Source organism: Berghia stephanieae, chromosome 13 (assembly GCF_034508935.2).
Source record: "Berghia stephanieae isolate SIO BIC M18660-M18661 chromosome 13, UCSD_Bste_1.3, whole genome shotgun sequence".
Classification (NCBI taxonomy): Eukaryota; Metazoa; Mollusca; class Gastropoda; order Nudibranchia; family Aeolidiidae; genus Berghia; species Berghia stephanieae.
In genome coordinates this window covers 12624149-12648298 of record NC_088372.1, presented here as the reverse complement: position 1 = coordinate 12648298, position 24150 = coordinate 12624149, and the positions used below count along the sequence as shown (strand labels likewise).

Below are 24150 nucleotides of genomic sequence, written 5' to 3'. Positions count from 1 at the left end.
AGGCTGTATTGTCTTATGATATGACACTCACTTTGGGATCGGATGGTCCTGGGTTCGAGCCGTGCTTGGCGCATTGTTGAGTTGGGCTATATAAAAGCTTAAGCTCAAGTTAAATAGTGTACCCATGCATTTTCACTCTTGGTTTGATTTCAACTATTTGCAAATTTATTATTATTTTATTTATTTATTTTAAAAAAAAAAAAAATAAATTAATGCAGCATGATTATTTAAATCAAATATTTTCAGCCCGTACCCGGCGAGCAATGAACACAGGATTTAGTTCAGCTATGAACACCAAGGGGAATAATCTCTTGACACAGGAAGCTGTTTTAGTCACAACACACGGTGAGTTCCGTCAGTATATCGTTAGAAACTGCTAGATTGCCACACAGGCAAAGGTGATTGTTCGAAAATGTTTGGTGCACCCTCTAACAGCAACACCAACTCTCTTCTTCTTCTTCTTCTTCTTTTTCTTCTTCTTCTTCTTCTTCTTCTTCTTCTTCTTCTTCTTCTTCTTCTTCTTCTTCTTCTTCTTCTTCTTCTTCTTCTTTCTTCTTCTTCTTCTTCTTGTTATTATTATTATTATTATTATTATTATTATTATTATTATTATTATTATTATTATTATTATTATGGCGACGATGATGATGATGATGATAGAACGTGTGAAAAATTAAAATCCGAAAAGGTGTGTAAGAAACAGTGCCAAACAATGCAGAAAGAAAAATACAGGTAAAAAAATCATCCTAAAGAATTAGACTGCCTGGATCGGAGATTGCATCAAGGCCTCATGATTACCGATAAGACTTACTACCATTCCACCACAATGGTTACCTAGTATGTAAGGGCGATTTAATGCCTATATTATATTCCCCACCTTTCTGCACCATTACAAACAAATATTGCACACGAAAAAATGGGGATGAAGACATGAGAACATGCTCCATTTTACCTTTTATTTGCCTGTCTGTATTGTGGATTGAACATCAGATCTCCTGTATAATGGTAAGCACAAATAATTGATGACACCCAATTTTTATGGCACTCAACGTAAATTATCAACAAATTACTCATGTCTGAATAAGTTCTTAATAGGTGGTCAAGGGATGCTATACTGCACCACTTTGTTTTATTCAATAATCATTTTATGACAGCTGAGTGGATTAGACATTGCACTTACACCCAGAGATCCCGAGTTTGAGTCCGACTGATGATATCTAACCTTTTCTTGAGTCAAACAAAAAAACAAACAAAACAAAACAAAAAAACTTGAGCTTTTATGTAGCACCCACTAAACGTGCTCAAAGCACTTTACAAAGGGTCCCTAGCCAACATCAACTCTTAACATATAGAACAAGATTGGATGCCTGTGAGGCGATATTACATTTTTCAGACAAGTGACAACGCTGTTAATGACCAGATACTCATTTCACCTGAGTATGGTGAGAAAATGTGAGTAAAGAGCCTTTTCCAAGGACTCAACTATGCATGGATCAGTGGGACTCGAACCCAGGACCTTCCGATCCAAAGGTGAATGTCGCCACTAGACTACAAAGCCACGGGAAGTACTTAGAACTTTTTGCACACTCATTGGGTATGCATTAAGGCTGACATCTTGGTTTTCTCAATCTTATTTTCTTTCGTGAGATGGACCAAACAGACGAATTTCCTCCAGGGATGAATACAGGGGGTTTCGTAATTTGTTTACAATTTTGATTTATTTTTTCCTCCACATTTCCATCTTCCCTGGATCCAATATCTCACAGAATTTGGTGAGTTTTTGTTGTTTGTTTGTTTGTTTGTTTTTGTTCCGTTATGAGACTTATGTTGTAATGGCCAGTCTTTGAAAAAGATATTATTTTTTACCCTTGGAAGACAGTTACATGTTTTTGTTTTTCTTCTCTTCTTTGGAAAAGTAATCATAAAAATGGTGGTGGTATTAATCATGGTGTTGAGGAGAAAGATAGTGATGATGTTAAATGGGCTTTGTCTTATTAACATTAAAGCACAAATTGAGACATACTGATTTTTGTTTTAAAAGGATTTTAGAAAACCCAGTCCAAAAACCGTTTTACTTAAAAGATTGCTTCAAACTTAAAAGATGGGAGTAATTATACCTCAAAGTTTGATTAAACAGTTACATTAAAGATTCCTTTTTTGATACTCGCATATTTCTATAAAAACGTTTGCTCTTCTTTCTCTCCCTTGTATCCATTAAGGCCACAACTGGGGTGCTGAACACGATGCAGAGACTAGGGAATGTGCTCCTAGCTCGTTCAACAATGGGAAATATCTGATGTATCCATATGCCGTCAGTGGGTTTGAGGAAAACAATTATGTGAGTTGTAAGACTGTTAGCCAATCATTGCAAAAGTAACCTTTGACATGTTTTCACAGCAAAGTTCACAATGTCAATTTTAGAAATTGTGTCCCCCACCCTCCCCCCAACCCCCACCTTCCTTCCCCAATTCAGTATTATGTCAGTATGAACCAGAATCAAGAAAGTTGAAATTAATGTTTACATGGTTAAAATTAAATAACAATGTGAAATTGAATGTAAGCCTCAATTTAATATACCAAAACAGACAAAATGGATATTTCGGGTTTCCCCTTTATCAACAAAACAGGATGAATGAAACACTACAGACTACACTATCACATATCTCATTCGTCTGTAGTGTTTCATCCATCCTGTTTTGTTGATAAAGTGGAAACCCGAAACGTCCATTTTGTCTGGTTTTGTATATTAAATTGAGGCTTACATTCAATTTCACATTGTTATTTATTTCTTCTAGCTTTGAGCAGCTACCTTTACACAGTTAGAATTACAAATTTTTAGGCTTATGTCATTAGAAGCCACATTCATCCATTTCAACGGGCGATATAAATTCCAATACAATTTCATTATTTTGATCTTAAAGACAATCTTTAGTGTCGGGTTGAGCCTGCATATAACATTTGGCATTTGTATAGCGCCTTGCCCCGATTTCATCAGGCTGTAAGTACGTTACACTTTTAAAATAAATAAAGAAATACAATGAAAACTAAAAACATAGTCACTTAAATAGCAATGGACATTACATTTTACACACATGGTAGATAAAACTTCATTTACAAAATTGAAATCATGAGATGAAAAGGTGAGTTTTCAATTTAGATTTGAAAGCTGATAATGAGTCAGCACTTCTAATATTCTGGGGGAAGAGCATTCCAAAAATGGGGTGCCAAAAAATTCAAGTGATTGTTCACCAATTTTGCAACATAATAATACTGCATTGAAACGGTGGGTTACAAATGTGTTTAGATAATTTTATAATGAAAGAAGAGTGAGATGGCTCAGTGGACAAGGTATTGAACTATAACCTGAGTAACCTGAGTTCAAGCCTCACTTCATTCACTTCTGTTTTTCATTATTTTGCAAGATTATTAATCAATGATTTGCTAACTAGAACAGCACATATGATAATAAAAAAAATAAATTAAAAAAAATCCCCTTGAGTAAATTTGTCTTTATTTATTTATTTCTTTTTTTAAAGAGGAAATTTTCTTTAGGGTCCATTCCTAGGGAAGACTGGAATTACCCTAGCGTCATTGTATAGCTAGGGCAAGGTGACTTACTCAAGGCCACACAGCTATTCAAACTTGGTACCTTTCGGGTATGAAGCAAATACCATACCGCTTAGCCACACTGCCTCATGATTCCTGTAGATATTGCTTTCTTGCGTGATGGGTTATTTAAAAAAACTCAGTCACTCCACTCAAGTAGATATGATCTCAAATTGTCATTTCGAGATCATACCTACTTGCCGCCAAGACATGCCAAATACTTTTCATCCATCTGTTTAGATTTTGTTTGTTTTTATTGTTATCAGCTGAAACTTTCTGTGTTTCGTATTTTTTTCTTTTTTGAAGCTGTTACATTTATTTTTGTTCATTATTTTTTAGAAGTCTACAGCTTCCAGCAGTATAGTATCATAATGAAATAATTACTCTTTATTTTTTTCTACAGCACTTTTCACCATGTAGTAAGCGTTACATCACATCGGTTCTTATGACAAGGTCGGGCCAATGCTTCAGGAGTGAGTAGAATAAATATTTTAAAATTATTTTTCATGACCTATTTTTCGCTACTTGACCTAAGGTTGATTCAGACTTGTCTTTTGAATCGTCACCAGCTTTGTAATCGTGCTTCATTTTGACAGCATTCGAGTTATAAATATTGTGATGTGTGTATTGTTGTAACATCTTTTTGTTTTCTTCACCTTTTCCTGCTCATGATCTCACATATTCAATTGTCAAGTTGTTTTTTTTGGTTTGTTTTTAAAAAAAAAAATACTAGTTGTAATTTTGTGTTTGTGTGTTTTTGAACTAAGAAAGATTGTTTTTAAGTTATTTGTTTATTTTGTTTTATTTACTTTTCTTTGGTGAAATTTTGCTGTTGATCAAAATAGTTAATGAACAGGATGGCAATATAAGTAGAGTTTAATCAATATTTATACTACACAATTAAATGCACACATGTACTGCTGAACTTTAAATTATATTTAGTATATCGTGTGGAGGAGGGTTTAAGATTTTAAAAAACTGAATATGGAGAATATTTTACAATAGAAAGATAATAATAGTTTGATAGAGATACCAGTTATTATAAATTAAATTTTCTCGTAATGAGATTTGGTACCTGGTTAGAATGATACTGAACTAGATGTTACTATTGTAAGAATTTTTTGGGTAAAATTAGATAATTATTACAACAATTGGTGAGATACTTTTAAAGTGTAAAATAAAACTATTTTCACTATAATTAATATAACGAGTGATAGATCCTGTTTATCATCCTTATCCCAGCTTAAATCTCTTCCTTTTTCTAAATTTATCTAAATTTTTAAAAATTCCCTGTCCACTTTAAAGCCTTTTATCAAATCAATGTTTAACCAGACAATCACCCTGTGAAAATAATGTGATGAATAAGATTGAGATGAATTTAGCCTTTTAGTGGATTTATATGCATAATCCGTACCAAATTTGTAAGGAAGGTATTCGTTATACATAGCTTAGCTCTTTATCTGACATATCAATATTGAGAGAAATAGATTGTTGAAAAATGTGTTTTTAGGTGAATTTTGTTTGGTGAAATATAGTCTCGACACTCATGGCAAATGTGAGTTATTTATTTTTTCTCCCCCAGTACATGAAATGGGATAAATTTATTTCATATCGAATAACAAATTAATGCCAGCAGATTGTTCTTAAAGGGCATTTTCCACTTTCATTAAAACAGTAAATTTATGAGTCATTTAATTATGGCTGTGATTTGAAACTATGATTATTATTATTATGTATTATTTAAAAAATATATATAATTCATGTAAGGCTGTGCTACACCTAAGCCACATCAAACATTATTTTAAGAAGTAACAATGTAGGGAGTAAAGAGATTAGAATTAAAAACAAGAGAAAAGAAAAACCGAGGAAGTATGCAATAAAAAATAATTTAGTAGGTGCACATTTTTCAGAATCGCAAAAGATACAAGGGCTTGAAGTCACTCCAACGTACTCCATAAATTTATGTAACTTTATGTTGTCATTCACTTCAATTCATAAACTGTGAACATCTTAAGTCTATTATTACCAGGTTGTAGTGTTAACAAAATCATTTATAATGGAAAGAAAAACAAAATATATGTGTCATAAAAGTGATTAAGATAAGAGACAACTGAAATAAATTAGATTAAACCACAAAGTTAAATAATAGGTTTAACTACTACAACTAATCAATATCTCAGATCTAACTTCAAGCTAATATTTATTAATATTCAAGAAAAATTCTGTACTCAAATCTGTGTTCATAACATAGTTAAATTGCTAACCCTCTATATCAGCAAATTATCATTTTTCATCATTTATTTCCATCTAATCCGCCAGATAGCTTTTTCCTCTCAAAAGCCAGACATACTTACCATTCCATAATAAATTTACGGAAGTAATGAATAAAATAAATAAATGCAGAATTATATGATTTTAACGATTTCATATATAATTGATCGGTTAAGGGGTCCTGGTATTTCAGTTGGAAGAGCACTCGCTTTACATGCAAAGGGACCAAGATCGATCCTTCCCCTCTGTTCACCAGTCATGATTTGTTAGCTAGGTCTGTTAGATCTTACAAGAGTACTTTGCAATAGACTAGCATCCTATCTAAAGGTAGCAAGCAATTGCTATTGTCTGATTAAAGCTTTAGAACATGGGATAACCTCGGGCTCCATGGGTTTTATGACTCTGTGAGATTTATTCATTTAAATGGGATTTTTTTTTTTTTTTCGCAATCGTTTCTTTATACACACTTTTTATTCAGTCTCCTATCCACAATATTTAAAATAGAAACATGGTAAATTTCAAAATCCCAGAATGTTTATTTTGGGTCTTCCAAGGGAAGATGACATCAGGCACAGTTCAGCACCACAAAGTAAGCTAAAATGAGGTGACTTGCCCAATGTCACACTGCGTGGCGAAGGGAATCGAACTAGTCACCCACAAGATATGAATGGAGAATGTGCAAAATTGTCCCCTCTAGTATCTCAAATTATTGAATTAGAAAAAAAAATAAGGAAAAATTGAATTTTATTACTGATTATTTTTGTAGTGAATGTAGCAAGTTCCCTTTAACTGTGCGGGTATGTGGTATAGTGGTATGACACTCGCTTTTGGATCAGAAGGTCCTGGTGTTCGAGTCTCATTCAGCGCATAGTTGAGTCCTTGGAGAAGGCACTTTTCTCACATTCTGTCACTTACTCAGGTGTAAAATGAGTACCTGGCCGTTAACAACGTTGTCTCTGTTATATCGCCTAAAAGGCGTCATGTCCCATCCTACATGTTAAATGTTGCTGTTAGCCAGGGACCCTTTGTAAAGCGTTTTGAGCAAGTTTAGTGGATATATATATAAAAGCTCAATTTTTATTTTATTTTATTTTTTTAAGTGGCATTTCTCATCACCTTGTTACAATAGATGATTTTCCGTCACGTGATCGGCCATTTTCACTAATATCATTGATTTCCTATAACATTTTTTATGGTTATGGATTAAACTCTGATTGATTTAACTTGTTTATGATTAACTGTTGATTCAATTTGACCTTTTTTGAGCCCTTTCGCTTTAGCTGAGAAACCTTCCAACTTCCTTTTAACCTTGTATGATTAACCAGTAGTTAGCAATGAATGTGATTCAATTTTTGTATCGCCATTCTAAATCACGATTAATATTGATTTAAAGTCTACCCGGTTTTTCTCATTTTGGATGAGTTAGGAGGTACATACAATGCAAGAGGAAATTAGTCATCGTTATGTTGTTGTTTTGAACTGTTATGTTTTGTTTTGTTTTTAGTGGATGGAGAGAGAGAGAGAGAGAGAGAGAGAGAGAGAGAGAGAGAGAGAGAGAGAGAGAGAGAGAGAGAGAGAGAGAGAGAGAGAGGAGAGAGAAAGAAGAGAGAAGAGAGAGGAGGGAGTGGGGTGAGGGGAGGGTGAAAGACAAGATTTGTTTCTGATAAAATGGTATGGACTGTGATGTAGTGATTGTAATTGTGATTATAATGAATAATGATAATATATAATGAATGATAAGTAATAAATAATATATAATAATAAAAAATTATAAAATAATAAATATAATAATATAAATAATAATAATAATAATAATAATTTAATAATAATAATAATAATAATAATAATAATAATAATAATAATAATAATAATAATAATAATAATAATAACATTAATAATAATAATCAAAATAATAATAATATTAATGATAATAATCATAATTATAAAATGATATTGATAGTAGAATTAATGATGACGCCACAACCCCATTTAGATAGCCAGGGACAAAGATGACAATTCATTTCTCTCATAATCCTACAATAATGTTGGTCTAACGTTTTTACTGCTTGTAATGAGGATGTAACAAAACACTATCACTTTTTAAAGAATACATTATTTCTATTGGTCACCAACTTATACTGCTGTTTGACTGTCCTTCTACTTCTGGGTTTTCTTGGTTGCTTAAAATCTTTTCCCTGATTTGTACTCGAGTGTGTTCGTATATTATAACTTTCTGAACGTATTTGTGATGGCATAAGGGACATTCAAATAAACGCCTTATTTTTATTTTTTATTTTTTCGGAATTTATACCTAACGTGATGTGAAAAGATCCTTAAATTGCCATTATCTATTCACAATTCTCGATGATGCTTTATAAGTTTCAAACTTATATGTTGAAATTTATGAAATCAAAACTGTTGATTATTGAAGTCAATCAAAACACTTTAATTTGAGGGGTATTTTAAAGTCATTTAATCATACAATACTGTACAATAATATACAATACTATACAATATAATAATAATCATTTATATAGAGCCCACTTCCAAATTGATAAAATGCTCGTAAGCACTTAGAATTACAGATGGCTCACTCGCATGCACACACACTCACAACATGCACATACACTTAATAATAAATTCAATGCTTCACTATATTCATTCTTGGTATCATACACCTGTTTAAAAAAACTCTTTCTTAAAAGAGGAAAAAGAGCCAGATCTTTTTGTTTGAAGTGATAGAGACTTGCAAATGCTTGGGGCAGCATAAGTAAAAGAGCGGTTGAAACTCATTGTTTTAGGGAAAGGCATATCGAGATTATAAGAGTATGAGGATCTAAGAGCACTTAGAGGATTCTGAATTTTAACAAGAGATTTCAAATAATATAGGGCTGAAACTTTGAGGCGTTTATATGTTATTCTCTCCTTACTCGCCATTTCCATAATTTTTCCTGAATCAACACACTCACTGAGGACAACAATGATGTTTTTGTACATTTTCTGATGTGTTGTTGAGAAGAGTTTTACATTTTGAGATTTGTTCAATGTTGTTGAGACAATGTACAGTGTAGTTAAGACTATTTTTACATTTTGAGATGTGTTCAATGTTGTTTAGATGATGCGTGCAATTGTAGATGTGTACAATGCTGATGAGATGATGTGTACAGTTTTAGAGGTATACAATGTTGTTGAGACAATGTGTACATTTTTAGATGTGCACAGTGTTGTCGAGATGATCTCTACAATTTTAGACGTACATTTAGAGATGTGTTCAATGATCTTTGGATGATGTTTTCAATCTTTGATGTTTTCAAGTTGTTGAGAGATATTCATACTTTTATGTCGGTCATAACCTTTTCTTTTCATATCCTCTTTTTTCATATCACTCTCTGAAGACTGCATGAGTCATGTACACAAATGTAAAGATTTATTTCCCCCTAAAAGTGAAAGTTTATACTATAAGCAAAAATGAATATAAAAGCTTTAAAAACGTTTCGGGCTCAAAACCCTTCTTCCATCAATAACAAAAACAATAAAGACATTAACGCAACATTTGCAGATGACGGAGAAGTATTTGGCTCGTCTTGTCCGCAAGTACTATGACATTCAAATCTGAGGTCATATTTTTGTTCTTTAAGCACATTATTTTCCCCCTGGTGCTACACTGATGGAAATTCCCTGTGCATTATTTGGTTGGGGCATCATACAGGCCTCGAGACATTTCCCCCCCAATAATCTTGCAATTTATAATCTTGTTTTGAAGTCATAGAATAAGTATTTTGGAAATGATGATGACTACCAGCTTTTATTTAATGAATCAAATGCTTTTTGGAAAATGAGCCATGAATTGAAATTGCACTTCTACAGCAAAAACCCAATCTGACAAAGTCATACACCTTATTGATGCTCTGCGTTTAGGTAAAATACTCAAAACATCCACCAGCTGTATATAACATATCAACACACAAGACTAAGTTGAACGTTTATTGTCTGATTGAAATAATTTGTGAGAACTAATCACCAAATTAGTCCTCTATAAATAACAAAGAGCTGAGTGTCATCAATTTTGTCCCTTCTATAGAATACGTATTAATTTCACTTTTCTAACAATAGCTTAATTTCTTCTTTCTTCTGATTATCCAATAGAGAAATAATAAAGAACTGATTTGGACAGAAGTGATAATAGTAAAATAAAATAAAATACAGACACAGTTGCATCAGTTTTGTAGGTCATACATTAGCAATTGGTCGCCATTACATGAAAGACACACAATCCAAAAAGGCCAAAGATCTCTTTAAAGCCTGTCAGGAACGATTGTTAGCCTGATTCCAAATGAAAAAAAAAAACAGCACTCATACCAGGTCCTGCAGTCATGAGTTAATTCTCATCTCATCTCGTTTTTTTCCAAGCGCCATCCAAATACGGAATAATCTGCCTGAAAATATTTTTAAAAATTAATGGCCAAATTGAAACTGATAGAAAATCGATAAAATCATAATGAAGGCTTGGGGTCGTCCATTTTTTCTCTCCACACTCACAATCATGATTATCTTTGATGTACGGAGTTATGACTTAAGGACAAGACAAGGGAAGAAATGTGACATGAGGCAGGAAGATGTTGATTAACAGTTGTGCATTACCCTGTTCCACTCTTTGCAACTTTAGAATTGTTTCAGTCAACACATTTAGTACTTGATAATCAACCTTACGACCTTGGAGCATTTTCTACGTGCACCATGCATATTTTGGGATCACATATTGTTTCCATTTTTTCCTTGTGTTATTGTAAAAATATAAAAGTTTACGTGATAGTTGAGATTATTTTTTTTTATTATTATGAGGTGTCAATTAAATAAATCTACTTCGAGTTTTGATCCTGTCTTTTCATTTGCTGTGGGAGAAAAAATTACGAGTTTTTGAAATCTTATATTTATCAGTTTTCACCTAAATCAGTAAATTTTGAAGCAGAAAAATGTCATCAAACATAATTTCGTTTTCCTCACATCCATTTTTGTGTTTGATGTGAATTATATCTGTCTTTATTGCTGTTGCTGTTTTATTTTAAAATTATTATTTGTTATCGTTTTCTTCTTTTTCTTCTTCTTGTTTTGATTCAGTTGATTAACTTATTTAAACGCATCATTTTCTTTGGTTTTATTACTTTCCGTTCCTTTTGCTTTGACCATACTATGAGACTCATCCATGTTTTTACAGAACCGGATGTACCCAAGTCGAAGAGTAAGTCTCATTAGATTACCACTGCTGCTATAGCTACCACTAATTATCAGTCTAGTTCATTTTGCCTTTTTCTTATAATAGAATATATTTTATATCTATACATTATAAGACTCACTATTATTTCAAATATCATTGTTGTTTCACATCTCCCTTTCAGCATACCTTTTTTTCTTTTCATATAGACGTCTATATATATTTATTTGATTTTTAAAAAAAACTTGTTCCTTTTCCTTTTCATTTCATAAACATTTTTAAAAAATTGAATAAAATATTGTCGTAGTAATCTGATGCGTTAAATTTGTGAGGGAAAAAAATGAATTGTTTCGATAATTAGATATATCTGTTCAAAGAAATTAAAAATTATTTCTTGAGTAGATGAGAAATCGAAGTGAGAAGAGTCTATTAAAATAAGATTTGGGCAACATCTTTCAATTAAATTGTTGCTTTGTATATTATTATATTTTTAAAAAGAACAAAGAATTAGCAACATTTTTTCATTAGTCAAACATAAAATTTTATATTTTTTGTTTATTTTGTTTTGTTTGTTTTTTTTCATCTAAGGACCAGGTAATTAATAATGTATGCATGATAAATGTTTTATGAGGGTGTCATGATGAGGAATGAGAAAAAATTAATATCAAATTATGTGATGTTTAAATTGTGTTGTGATGTGACCTCTTAAATGTAAATAGAATGAAAAACCCAACAAAAACATCGAATGTTTAAAGTTATATTAGAATTTGGTGACATTTATGTCAAGTTTATGATTTCGTGTGTTTGGAAAGATAGAAAGATTTGATCTTGCTACTTTTGACTGTTTCTTTATTCAAAGTATTAGCCTGGGATTATAATTTATTTACAAATTAAATTATCAAAATACTTTTATTCAATACAACTATAATTTTCAAAAACAATCCAATATATATATATTCATGGAGCTGTTAAGTCAAAATGTTTCTTATTAGAAATTACTTTTTAGCAATTGTGAGATATTGTAAGTTTTTCGTCTCGTATTCTAAAATTGGTATCTGATGTTTGTTGTTGCATAAAGGGAGAATTTGGTTTTGTAACAAAGTCTGTACATGGTCAAAAAAAAAAAAAAATTGATATGTGCCTACACGGTATACATGGAATCATTTAAAAGAAATATTTTTTATATTTTGTTTATTTAGTTTAACTAGACATTAAAAGCTAAATTAAAGATTTTAAAAATCGTCACTAAAGAAAGTCTAGAAAGGTGACCACACCAAGTGACAAGATCATTGTTGTGTTTTACCTTTAGACAGTGTTACTCTCCCCAATGCACAACTCACCAATGCACAACAATCCAAGAACACTACTGGAGGTGAGTTACCTCCCTTTCTCACCAAAAATTTGAAACCGTTCAACACACACCCTGACCTGACATGACCTCAAATCCTTTCCTCCAGACCCAACTCAGCTTCATTCCTCTCCCCTGCTCAATCAATCAAAACACTAATAGTGATTTACACCACAAAAAGCAGAATTTAGAATAGAAAAGAAAAAAAGAATTGAAAAGTGACGTAGAACCTGAATCTGAAAATGAATGTTACTCGAAGTCGACTCAATTCTGAGTATTTGTATTTGAGGGCAGAGAGAGTTGTTGAATGTGACAGCCATTGTTGGTATTTAGGCTGAAGAATTTTGATAATCTTCATTTTGAATGTTTCTAAAGCCGTTGTTTTCACATATGATTCGGGAAGAGCGTTCCAGTCTTTGATAGTGCGGGGTGCAAATGAATATCTGAAGATGTTTTAGTTTGTAGATTGGTGTTTTAGTGTTTTTGAGTGGGTTCTTCTTTGAATGCGTGAATTTCGTTGTAAGTCTAGTTGTTCTGGTAGATGGCCGTCATTTTATTTGCAATGAGACACGCAGCCCAAGACCTCAATCAGCTATTATGTCGGGGTGATGCACATGAAGAAAAATGAATTCAAAGTCAAAATGATAAGGAAAAATAATATTTCAGAGTTTTGCTCTTCAAGATTTTATACTCTTTATTCTTTCAAACAACCCCCCCCCCCCCCAAAAAAAAAAAAAACAAAACAAAAAAAAAGCAAAAAAATACAAACAAAACAAAACAAACCAAAAAAAAAACAATAAAGAAAAACCCGTTCGCCCAAGTCTCATATTTTTGGCCATAAATTTCAATTATCACCACTTGAGCCACCTGGACATAATAGCAGTTTGAGGTGGTGGATTACATATTATGTGTTCTATTGCCTCAAAACGGTTTTATATGTCACGATGTACCAAATCTCAGAAAGTGATCTGAAATTAAAATGAGCAGAAGTGTGACCCGTTGTATTTAAATGGTGTTCTGTCGGATTGAATTGGACCTTGAAAAGTGAATTTTTGCAATTATAATGGCAAAAAGTACAAACTTAAGGTCTTTCGCAATGCAAGAAATTGTATTTGTTCTCCACTGTAAAGAAGAGAAGTTAACCTAAAGTTTCATATTTGTGGCTATAGATTCTATTTCCTACACCTAGTTTATCCCAACATGACACCTCTTTGAGATGATGGGGCACAAATATGATTTGTTTTTCTTACCTTGAAACAAAAAAAAAAAACAAACTTAAACCAGTCGATTATTCTTGTCTATAAATTAAGTTTTTCGGCATTTAAACCATCCGACACACAGTACTAATTTGAGATGTTGGGTCTTGAATTATGTTTGAAAACAACTGCTCATTCATAAAAGGTGTTGCATTGTTGCTGTCTTATTGTGGATTTTGTAATGGTGTCAGCTTTCGAAGCAGAAAAGACACGCAGTCTTGGAAGGTTGGCTTGGAATGTGTGTCTTGGGGAGAAATTCCATATACAGACGCCATTTCAATAACTATGTATATACCTCGTTGCTCACTTGGATTTAAAATTAAATTATTATTTATATAAAGAATCTGGACTGGTAGGATTAATATTAAATAGATAAAGTTTGCATCTACAATTGGGGTCTTCATTTTGCTAGAGTTGGAACTCCGGAACTCTCAGGTACAACTGATAAACTAATCAAGATGACCACACAACTTTCGCTTGACCGGAAATTTTTAAACCATCGAAATAACAAAAACTCGTCGTTTTAGTGGAGGTCAATTTGTTTCTTTGTTTGGATAAATAAAATTGATTCAAGGTGAGCAAAATAAATTAAATTTATTAGTAGTCATTGATGTGGCATCTTTTAATGGAATTTTTTTGGTGGCTTGGGGAGCCTTGAATGGCATGTGATTGGTAGAGTGATTAGTAGTCATTGATGTGGCTTCTTTTAATGGAGTTTTTTTGGTGTCTTGGGGAGCCTTGAATGGCATGTGATTGGTAGAGTGATTAGTAGTCATTGATGTGGCATCTTTTAATGGAGTTTTTTTGGTGTCTTGGGGAGCCTTGAATACCATATGATTGGTAGAGTGATTAGTAGTCATTGATGTGGCATCTTTTAATGGAGTTTTTTTGGTGTCTTGGGGAGCCTTGAATGGCATGTGATTGGTAGAGTGATTAGTAGTCATTGATGTGGCTTCTTTTAATGGAGTTTTTTTGGTGTCTTGGGGAGCCTTGAATGGCATGTGATTGGTAGAGTGATTAGTAGTCATTGATGTGGCTTCTTTTAATGGAGTTTTTTTGTCTCTTGGGGAGCCTTGAATGGCATGTGATTGGTATGGGTGATTATTAGTCATTGATGTGGCTTCTTTTAATGGAGTTTTTTTGTGTCTTGGGGAGCCTTGAATAGCATGTGATTGGTAGGGTGATTAGTAGTCATTGATGTGGCTTCTTTTAATGGAGTTTTTTTGTGTCTTGGGGAGCCTTGAATGGCATGTGATTGGTAGGGTGATTAGTAGTCATTGATGTGGCTTCTTTTAATGGAGTTTTTTTGTGTCTTGGGGAGCCTTGAATGGCATGTGATTGGTAGGGTGATTAGTAGTCATTGATGTGGCTTCTTTTAATGGAGTTTTTTTTGTGTCTTGGGGAGCCTTGAATGGCATGTGATTGGTAGGGTGATTAGTAGTCATTGATGTGGCTTCTTTTAATGGAGTTTTTTTGTGTCTTGGGGAGCCTTGAATAGCATGTGATTGGTAGAGTGATTAGTAGTCATTGATGTGGCATCTTTTAATGGAGTTTTTTTGTGTCTTGGGGAGCCTTGAATGGCATGTGATTGGTAGGGTGATTAGTAGTCATTGATGTGGCATCTTTTAATGGAGTTTTTTTGTGTCTTGGGAGCCTTGAATAGCATGTGATTGGTAGGGTGATTAGTAGTCATTGATGTGGCTTCTTTTAATGGAGTTTTTTTGTGTCTTGGGGAGCCTTGAATGGCATGTGATTGGTAGAGTGATTAGTAGTCATTGATGTGGCTTCTTTTAATGGAGTTTTTTTGGTGTCTTGGGGAGCCTTGAATGGCATGTGATTGGTAGGGTGTTGAGGTTTGGATTGATGGATAGGATGTGATTGGTAGGGTGTTGAGGTTTGGATTGATGGATAGGATGTGATTGGTAGGGTGTTGAGGTTTGGATTGATGGATAGGATGTGATTGGTAGGGTGTTGAGGTTTGGATTGATGGATAGGATGTGATTGGTAGGGTGTTGAGGTTTGGATTGATGGATAGGATGTGATTGGTAGGGTGTTGAGGTTTGGATTGATGGATAGGATGTGATTGGTAGGGTGTTGAGGTTTGGATTGATGGATAGGATGTGATTGGTAGGGTGTTGAGGTTTGGATTGATGGATAGGATGTGATTGGTGGAAGAAAAAAGACAGGGAAGCAAAGTGCAAGTCTGCCGTTATAGGACAAAGGTTTGCATATTTGTAGGTGGCAATGTTGATGGTTTTCCTCGGATTAAAATGTTATATTTCCCTCAATCAAATGTACTGGCAGTGAGAAATTTGATGTGTGGTGGAACAAATAGGTGCAGCTTCCCACTCTTTAGAAGTTATCGAGAGCTTCAATGATAGTTTATCATCTCAATTGCTCTAAAATGTTGTGTGTGTGTGTGTAGTGGGGGGGGGGGGGGGGGGGGGGGGGATGAATGCTATAAAAATAATGGGGCTTAAAGGCAATCATTCAAAATTTTCCTCCCTTTTCAGTTTTTGGCACTATCAGCACTGATGTGGGTCAAATTGAGTTATTGACGCTGTAATAATCTTGAGCTGATCGTGAATTTTTCTCTCTGGGTATCATGACTCTCTCCAAGTCAATAAATAAATGATTTAAGATATAAGATTTGATAGATTTAAATAAGATACAGGAGCCAAAAAAGTTTTTTGGCTCTCATATAATTTTTTTTTTTTCAATAAGTGACTCTTTGTTTTAAGATAGCAGAAGTGATCTAATATACAAATGTTAATAATTTTGTCATTGGTCGAATAGGGTGTTTCAGTATTTTAAACTTTATGTATAATCGTTTTTATTAATTCAAAATTTATATTCTGTGATATTTTAATGTGATATATTTTTCACTGTGATGCAGTTCATTATGGATTCTCTCCTCTGCTTTTCCCTTCTTTGAGTGGCTGCTCTACAAGCCTAAATAAAGACTTTTAACAATAGGACAAGTTTTATCATTCTTTTTATTGCCTTGAGTAGCTGCTCTACAAGCCTAAATAAAGACTTTTAACAATAGGACAAGTTTTATCATTCTTTTTATTGCCTTGAGTGGCTGCTCTGCAAGCCTAAATAAAGACTTTTAACAATAGGACAAGTTTTATCATTCTTTTTATTGCCTTGAGTGGCTGCTCTACAAGCCTAAATAAAGACTTTTAACAATAGGATTCTTTTTATTGCCTTGAGTGCTGCTCTACAAGCCTAAATAAAGACTTTTAACAATAGGACAAGTTTATCATTCTTTTTATTGCCTTGAGTGGCTGCTCTACAAGCCTAAATAAAGACTTTTAACAATAGGACAGGTTTTATCATTCTTTTTATTGCCTTGAGTGGCTGCTCTACAAGCTTAAATAAAGACTTTTAACAATAGGACAAGTTTTATCATTCTTTTTATTGCCTATATATTTTTCCTATATACTAATCAATTCTAATTTTTAATCTTTGCTTGGTTAATGGTTAATTTTCACGCATGTAAAGGTCTGTGATTTAACCAGAAAGTATAGAAATTGACATTCCATATCGCTGTAACATGATAGTTCCAGTCCTTAAAACCAGTCTTTGCTTTGGCTAAATTTTTATTCTTGTATTTATAAATAAATCAATACAAATTGCTTGAAGATTTCAGTTGATCTTAATGATATTCGCACGTGTAAATAAAAGTTTAGAAGTGAATTTTGAATAATAGGAAAAAAAATATTAGTAATACTCATTGTAGGCATACTCAGATAAGAATGTAAGGTGCACAGCTGATAAAAGAAGGGCATATGATATATCTTTTTTTTTTAATGATGAATAATTATAGTCTAAAAACAAAGAATATAGTCGAACTGATAAATGAAAATAAACAAGAAACTTGAATTCATGTTTGATTGATGAAATAGGCATGGCATTCCTGTTGTATCTCAAAATGTAAATGTTTATGATATTATCTGTGTTGTGAGTGTTCTGTAAAGTGGAATTTTCGGTGCAGTCTGATAGTGTTAATAAGGCATAATTTGTCACTTGCAAGCTTCCCTCCTCCCCCCCCCCCTCTCTCTCCCTCTCTCTCCTTACCTCTCCCATACTCCCTCTCTCTCCTTTTCTCACTCTCTCTACCCCTCCTTTCTTCCTTTCTCTCCTTTTTTTACCATCGTCTCAATCAAAAACCAATAGTTTTGGATTAATAATATTATTAGATTCCTAGATCTCCCTGATATCAATAAAAATGAAATAACATTCTCCACAGGAGTGAATACTGCATATAATTTTAACAACATCAGACTGAAATGTCTTCACATTGTTTTTCCTTCTTTCTTTTTTTTTTTTTTTCAAGGTGGATTGTGATTGTTTTGTTTTGTTCAATGTGTGTGTTTGTTTCGTCAGCACGAGTAACTAAGTTGTCTGTTTATTCTATGATAATCATGGGTGAGGCACTCTAGGGAAATGGTTCTCATGTATAGAGATGATAATGTGGTTACTACTTAAGACAACCATTTTTGTGATTACTTCTCACTAAATTATATCAATCAGACTATAGATAGTATGCAGTTGGCTAAGAAACTCACAACATTGCCATCTGGAAGTGAAAGTATAACGGACCAACACAAAACTCTGTGTGAATTTGAACGTTTTAGTCTGGTAAATACAGTTCAGTAAGAATTACTCAGAAAAGTGGATTGCAAAAAACAATAACAAAGCCCCGAGTGACTTCATTCTATCTATAAATGTTCAAGGTTACACAGAGTTTTGTGTGTTGAGACATTATATCCATCAGGCGGATTATGTGAGTTTTTTTTTAGCTAAATGAACGGCATTGATACTCTACCAATTAACTCAATAAAATTTGAACTGTGGATCATTTCCCTAGTGCACCTCACATACTATGACTAATTTATTGTTATGGTATTATATGTGTCGTTCTAACCTGGGTTTTAATAATTAATGGGAAGGTTTTATCAAATGCAAACGAAAACAAGTCTGACATCATACAGTCATTGCCAAGTTAGGCAACGGATAAAATTGATATCACTTTGTGACCCACTACCACAAAACGGTACTATGTCGGGGTGATTTAAATGTGCTTATAATTGAATTGAATTGAATTGTCAAACTACGTGTGCAGCAACTGTGGTAGAGACTGCCATGCGAGGATCGCTCTGCTGAGTCACACCCTTTGGCTGCTCTCAACAAGACTGATGATACCAAAGTCATACAGGGCACAAACCATCGTCTCTTGAGACGGAAGGATTGAATTTAGGTCTAGGGAAAAATTGGGGGGGGGGGGGGGGGGGGGGGGGGGTATGTCTCTCGACTGTTCAGTTTGGTAAATAAAGCACTCACTTTACACGGAAAATAATTTAGATAGATTCTGGGTGAAGGTGAAGGCAAGATTTTTTTCTGACCCTCCCCTGTCCATTTTCCATCCAGCATTGATTGGGTAGCCGGGTCTGTTACATGTGTGGCAAAAAGTACTTTGTGATAGATTAGTTTCCAATCCAAAGGGTAGCAAACAATTGCTATTGTCCATTTCACGCTATAGAAACTGGAATAAACTCGATAGACCCAATAGCTGTGAAGGACTATATGTGAGGCTATGTGGTCTTTTGGTATGAAACTTGCTTTTGGATCGGAAGGTTCTGTGACAGAAAATTTACACAATCCTTTGATACTTTCCAATAAACAAACTACAGTTCAGAGGTTATTGACTTTCACGCTCATTGTATTAGATGTTAATGACAGTGTCGGTACAGCTGGTCATCTTATGACCAGCCTCGAGTGTGACAAGTTACAGAATGAATGTGACAATAATTTAAATCTCACATTTCTTGTTAATTTCTCTTTAAAATCTCTTATTTGGTGTCTTTTTTCATACTGATATAATACCGGTTTGGGTCATATTTACAATTTTCTTTTATTTTGGGTCCAATTTGGTTAATTTCATTCTAGTCCCCTCCCCCCCCCCCTCCCATCCCCCCCTTGCATTTATTTTAAACGAATTTATTAATGAATTGACAAATTAGGGAACAGGCACTGGTGTATAATTTTTATTTTAAGTCTGAAAGGTGAAACAGTGTCAGAGAAAGCGGAACCCCAACCCCCTCCCCCCCCCCCCCCCCCCAAAAAAAAAAAAAGAATCAACCTCCCTCGAGTGGGTCCCAGCCGAGGCTGAGTAATTTTTTTCTTGTTTTTTTTTTCCTCTCTGCTATGTCTGGTAGTGTTTCGTAACACCCTTTTTAGATTTTTATGGTTAGTGAACTGTTACATGAATCTGTCATGATTCATGATGTATAATATACATTTTGTGTCAATTGTACTCGCGTATTGTGTCATATTATAGAACTGTTCTCCTGTTTAACAACTCTTCTGTCTCTACATCGTTAACATTGACATAAACTTTTTAAAAAATTATTATTATTATCATCATTATTATTATTATTATTATTATTATTATTATTATTATTATTATTATTATTATTATAATTATTATTATTATTATTAATTATTATTATTATTATTATTATTAGTAGTAGTAGTAGTATAATTATTATAAGAATATGCTTTATTTTGCATGCAGTTGGCAGTCCTGGATGCATTTTGTATAGTAAAACAAATTCAGCTGTCAAAGAATATTTAGTCTCTCTTGTTGCCTTCTGCTATCATCCCTAAAGATGCATCATGCTTATCAAAACAATATTCTTATTCTTTTTATAGAAAATATGCTTTATTGTCATACGGTTGGCAGCCCTAGATGCATTTTGTATAGTAAAACAACTTAAGCTGTCAAAGATTATTTAGGCCCTTTTGCTGCCTTCTGCTATCATTTTTCTTTTCTTTTTTTCTTTCTTTCTTTCGCTTTTTATTGATTTATTTTTTGTTTTTGTCTATGTTCGAACTTGATACAGTTCTACTCTGAGTGTAAAATATGAAGAAAATAAATCACCAGGACGATCAAAGTCTAAAGCTGCCTGCATGAGTCAGTCAGTTAAGATTGTAAAAATAAAATATATTTAAAAAATGAAAATAAACATAAAGTGGGACAAGGTGACGTGTATATGTGACTTACTTTCTCAAAACGGTGTCATGTTAGGGCAAATCAAGGTGCCAAAAAGATAATCATATCTAAAAGCGACCAGATATTTATTTTTGAGACTTTAGATTTTGTCACTTTAAGAAAAAAATTACCTATTGTCTTCAATAGTAACTATATGATGAACATAAATTTCATATTTTGTCTATAAGATCAATCAAAGTTACCCCAACATGATACCGTTTAGAGGTGATATGTCACAAATGTGGAAACAAACAAAATAAAAAATAAACGCAAAACAAACAGATCTGGAAACAAAAGAGAAAAAAACTCAAACAAATCATAAACAAACAATAAAAAAAAGAAAAAAAAAAGAAAAAAGAAACAACTTAACAAACCAATCATTTTTGGTTGGCTACTGCTCGGGCTTATTAGATAACCAACTAAAAAGTTAATGGTCGGAAACAAACAGGACTTAAAGCACAAGACTCGTCGACTTGCCAGATTGTTTCATTCATCATTTTCAGTCGTTATACGGTTTTATTATTCATTTTACTGGAAGCATTTCGAAAAACTTACGCTTATTTTGATTTATTTTAATTTTGATAATATATTTTGTCTTTTTTTTTTTTCTCCCTCTACTTTTATGGGGTAAACTTATAATTTTATAGCAGAACCATGCTTCAGGGACCTTTATTTTTATGAAAAGATAAAGAGGATGTATTTTTATTTATTCAACTTTCAGTGTTTATTTTTTTTTTTTCTACACGTTTTGAAATGGGATATTTGGACTTTGAATCACCCAATATTTTGAATTAATTTGTTATATGTAGTAGGCCTATGTGCTTTTTTTTATCTTTCAATTCTTAGGGACCTGATAATCTAGGCTCCCCATGTATGGTTATTCTTCTTCTTCTTCTTCTTCTTCTTCTTCTTCTTCTTTCTTCTTCTTCTTCTTCTTCTTCTTCTTCTTCTTCTTCTTCTTCTTCTTCTTCTTATTATTATATATTATTATTATCATTATTTTAAAGGATTTGTTTAAAGATTATGAAAATGAAATTTGGCAGGAAGGAGAGGGTAGAGGAATGAGCCTATCAGGGTTTGAAAATTCTATGAATTTAAATCTTAAGCTTTACCAGATGGAGCTCATACCGACATTCACGCACACAACACAGATACACACATGTGTATACACACGCGTACATGAGCACAAACCACGACTAAATATAATAGATCATGAAGCTTTAAAAAATGTTAAAAACAGGGTTCTGGGTGGGGATCCTGACCTCCCATAGTGGGCAGGGGGGTACATACTGTGTCTTCTATCTCCTTATATCTGTTTTCCAACATGCTTTCTGTCTTTGTCTTGGAATGAGATTACTTGTTTTTTTTTCCTGACCCTGGTCGGAGTCCTGGCTGGGAGGGAAACAGTCAAATGCATAATAATTGTTTTGGGAGATGATATTTTTTCCCTTGTAAATCATCTCTCTGTTATGTATTATTATATTTGTTATTTTTAATGTATAATGTAAGCATTTGAGTGTGTTCCTCTTTGTTGAATTTTGTGCTTGTGTTCGGATGAGACTTCTAGGTGATCTCAAATTAAGTACATTGGTGATATGCTCTTGGAATCTACATCTGATCCCTATTTGTTCCCATTTCCCCTTTGTCTTACTTTCTCTTGGAATCTTCAATTGTAATTCTAGAACTTTTTACTATCCCATTTTCTTCCTTTTTACTGGCGCTGATATAACCTAAATGTGTTGCAAGCACTGTAAAACCCTTAAATAACCCCCCCCCCCCAAAAAAAAAAAACAAAAAACAAACAAACAAACAAAAAAAAAACAAACAGGGTTGCTAATTCAGTATGTAATAAACCATCAGTGTATTTTCCAACCACTTGCTAAACGGAAAAAAAAGGAAGTGCATAATGTCTTTTTACTGGATTTCAGCACTCAGAAAATAGTCAGTCTATGTGTTTGTGTAAAAGTTCACTGAATTTTTGCCACCCGAATTGGCAACCATGTAAAAAGGAGAAAAAAAGAAACCAAATTAAGAAAAATTAAAGTGGAATAAAATATATTAAAAAATAAGACAATTAATAAAATCATGTCCATTTGTATCCAGCAATTTTTAAAAATATAATGTCAAAACCAATGTGCACATATTAGGAGGTCTAAATAATAACGTGAAGTTGAATGTAAGCTTCAATTTAATTACAAAAACAGATCAAATGAATGTTTCGGGTTTCCCCTTTATCAACAAAATAGGATGATTGAAACACCACAGATGAATGAAATGATGTGGTAGTTGTGGTAGTGACTACCATATCATCTCATTCATCTGTGGTGTTTCAATCAACCTATTTTTTGATAAAGGGGAAACCCGAAACGTTCATTTGATCTGTTTTTGTATTTAAATTGAAGCTTACATTCAACTTCACGTTATTATTTATTTCTTCGAGCTTCGAGCAGCAACATTTACACATATTAGGAGATCTGAGAATCGAAATCGATTATGGGATTGGTTTAACATTGTTATCATAAACAATATTTTCTGCTGGTTGGAGAGTATTTCCATTTACAACAATGAGTACATAACAATTATGGTCTTCAGACCTGCAAATAAGTAAACGGTCACAAGAGCTCAAATGGATTCTGTATTTTATTTTATTCTACAAGTCTTAACGCTTATTAGGCAAACCCCTCCTACACCCCTCCCTTAAAAAAATAAAAAATTATTCATTTGTTGTAAGCATCTGATTGACGCACTGCACTCTATCCCTCTTTAAAAGATATTTATTGATAGTATTATTAACGGCTCTATCTTTTTTATCTCTTTTTTTTATCCACCCTCCCACCCCCCACCACAATCTATTTCCCCCAAACCCTTACACCTCCATCCAGGACTGAGTGCCAATGTCCCAATGTGTGGCAATGGCATCATCGACAAGGGTGAAGATTGCGATGGTGGAAGCCGTGGACTGACAGACCAGGATCCGTGCTGCAGTAAAACGTGTAAATACAAAGGGGGTGCCGTCTGTTCGTAAGTCTGTTTGATGTCTTGTTCAATTCTTTCTTTACACACAAATCACAACCTGGAATAAGCAAACTTAGAGTACACTTCACCCTTTCACAAATATGCAACTTCTGGCTGGAGACCCCTTGTGGATATAGAATATATAAAAATGCTCGGGTTTTTTGGGATTATTTTTCCCCTTTCTCCTTTTCTTCTTCTTCTTCTTCTTCTTCTTCTTCTTCTTCTTCTTCTTCTTCTTCTTCTTCTTCTTCTTCTTCTTCTTCTTCTTCTTCTTCTTCTTCTTCTTCTTCTTCTTCTTCTTCTTCTCTTCCTACTCCTCCTCCTCTTCCTCCTCCGCCTTCTCCTCCTCCTTCTCCTCCTCCTCCTCCCCATCTCATCATCA

At 33.4% G+C, this 24150-nt stretch overlaps 1 protein-coding gene across 1 annotated transcript in view; it reads left to right on the top strand.

Annotated features, from left to right (window-relative positions):
- The window catches only part of LOC144959203 (ADAM 17-like protease), a 48279-nt gene that overhangs the window by 13775 nt on the left and 10354 nt on the right, over positions 1-24150 (top strand). Inside the window, exons 11-16 of the mRNA XM_078891745.1 lie at positions 247-345; positions 2220-2338; positions 4010-4079; positions 11093-11116; positions 12399-12461; positions 23636-23774. Coding sequence (XP_078747871.1) covers positions 247-345; positions 2220-2338; positions 4010-4079; positions 11093-11116; positions 12399-12461; positions 23636-23774 — 514 coding nt within the window. The remainder of the gene's footprint in view (positions 1-246; positions 346-2219; positions 2339-4009; positions 4080-11092; positions 11117-12398; positions 12462-23635; positions 23775-24150) is intronic.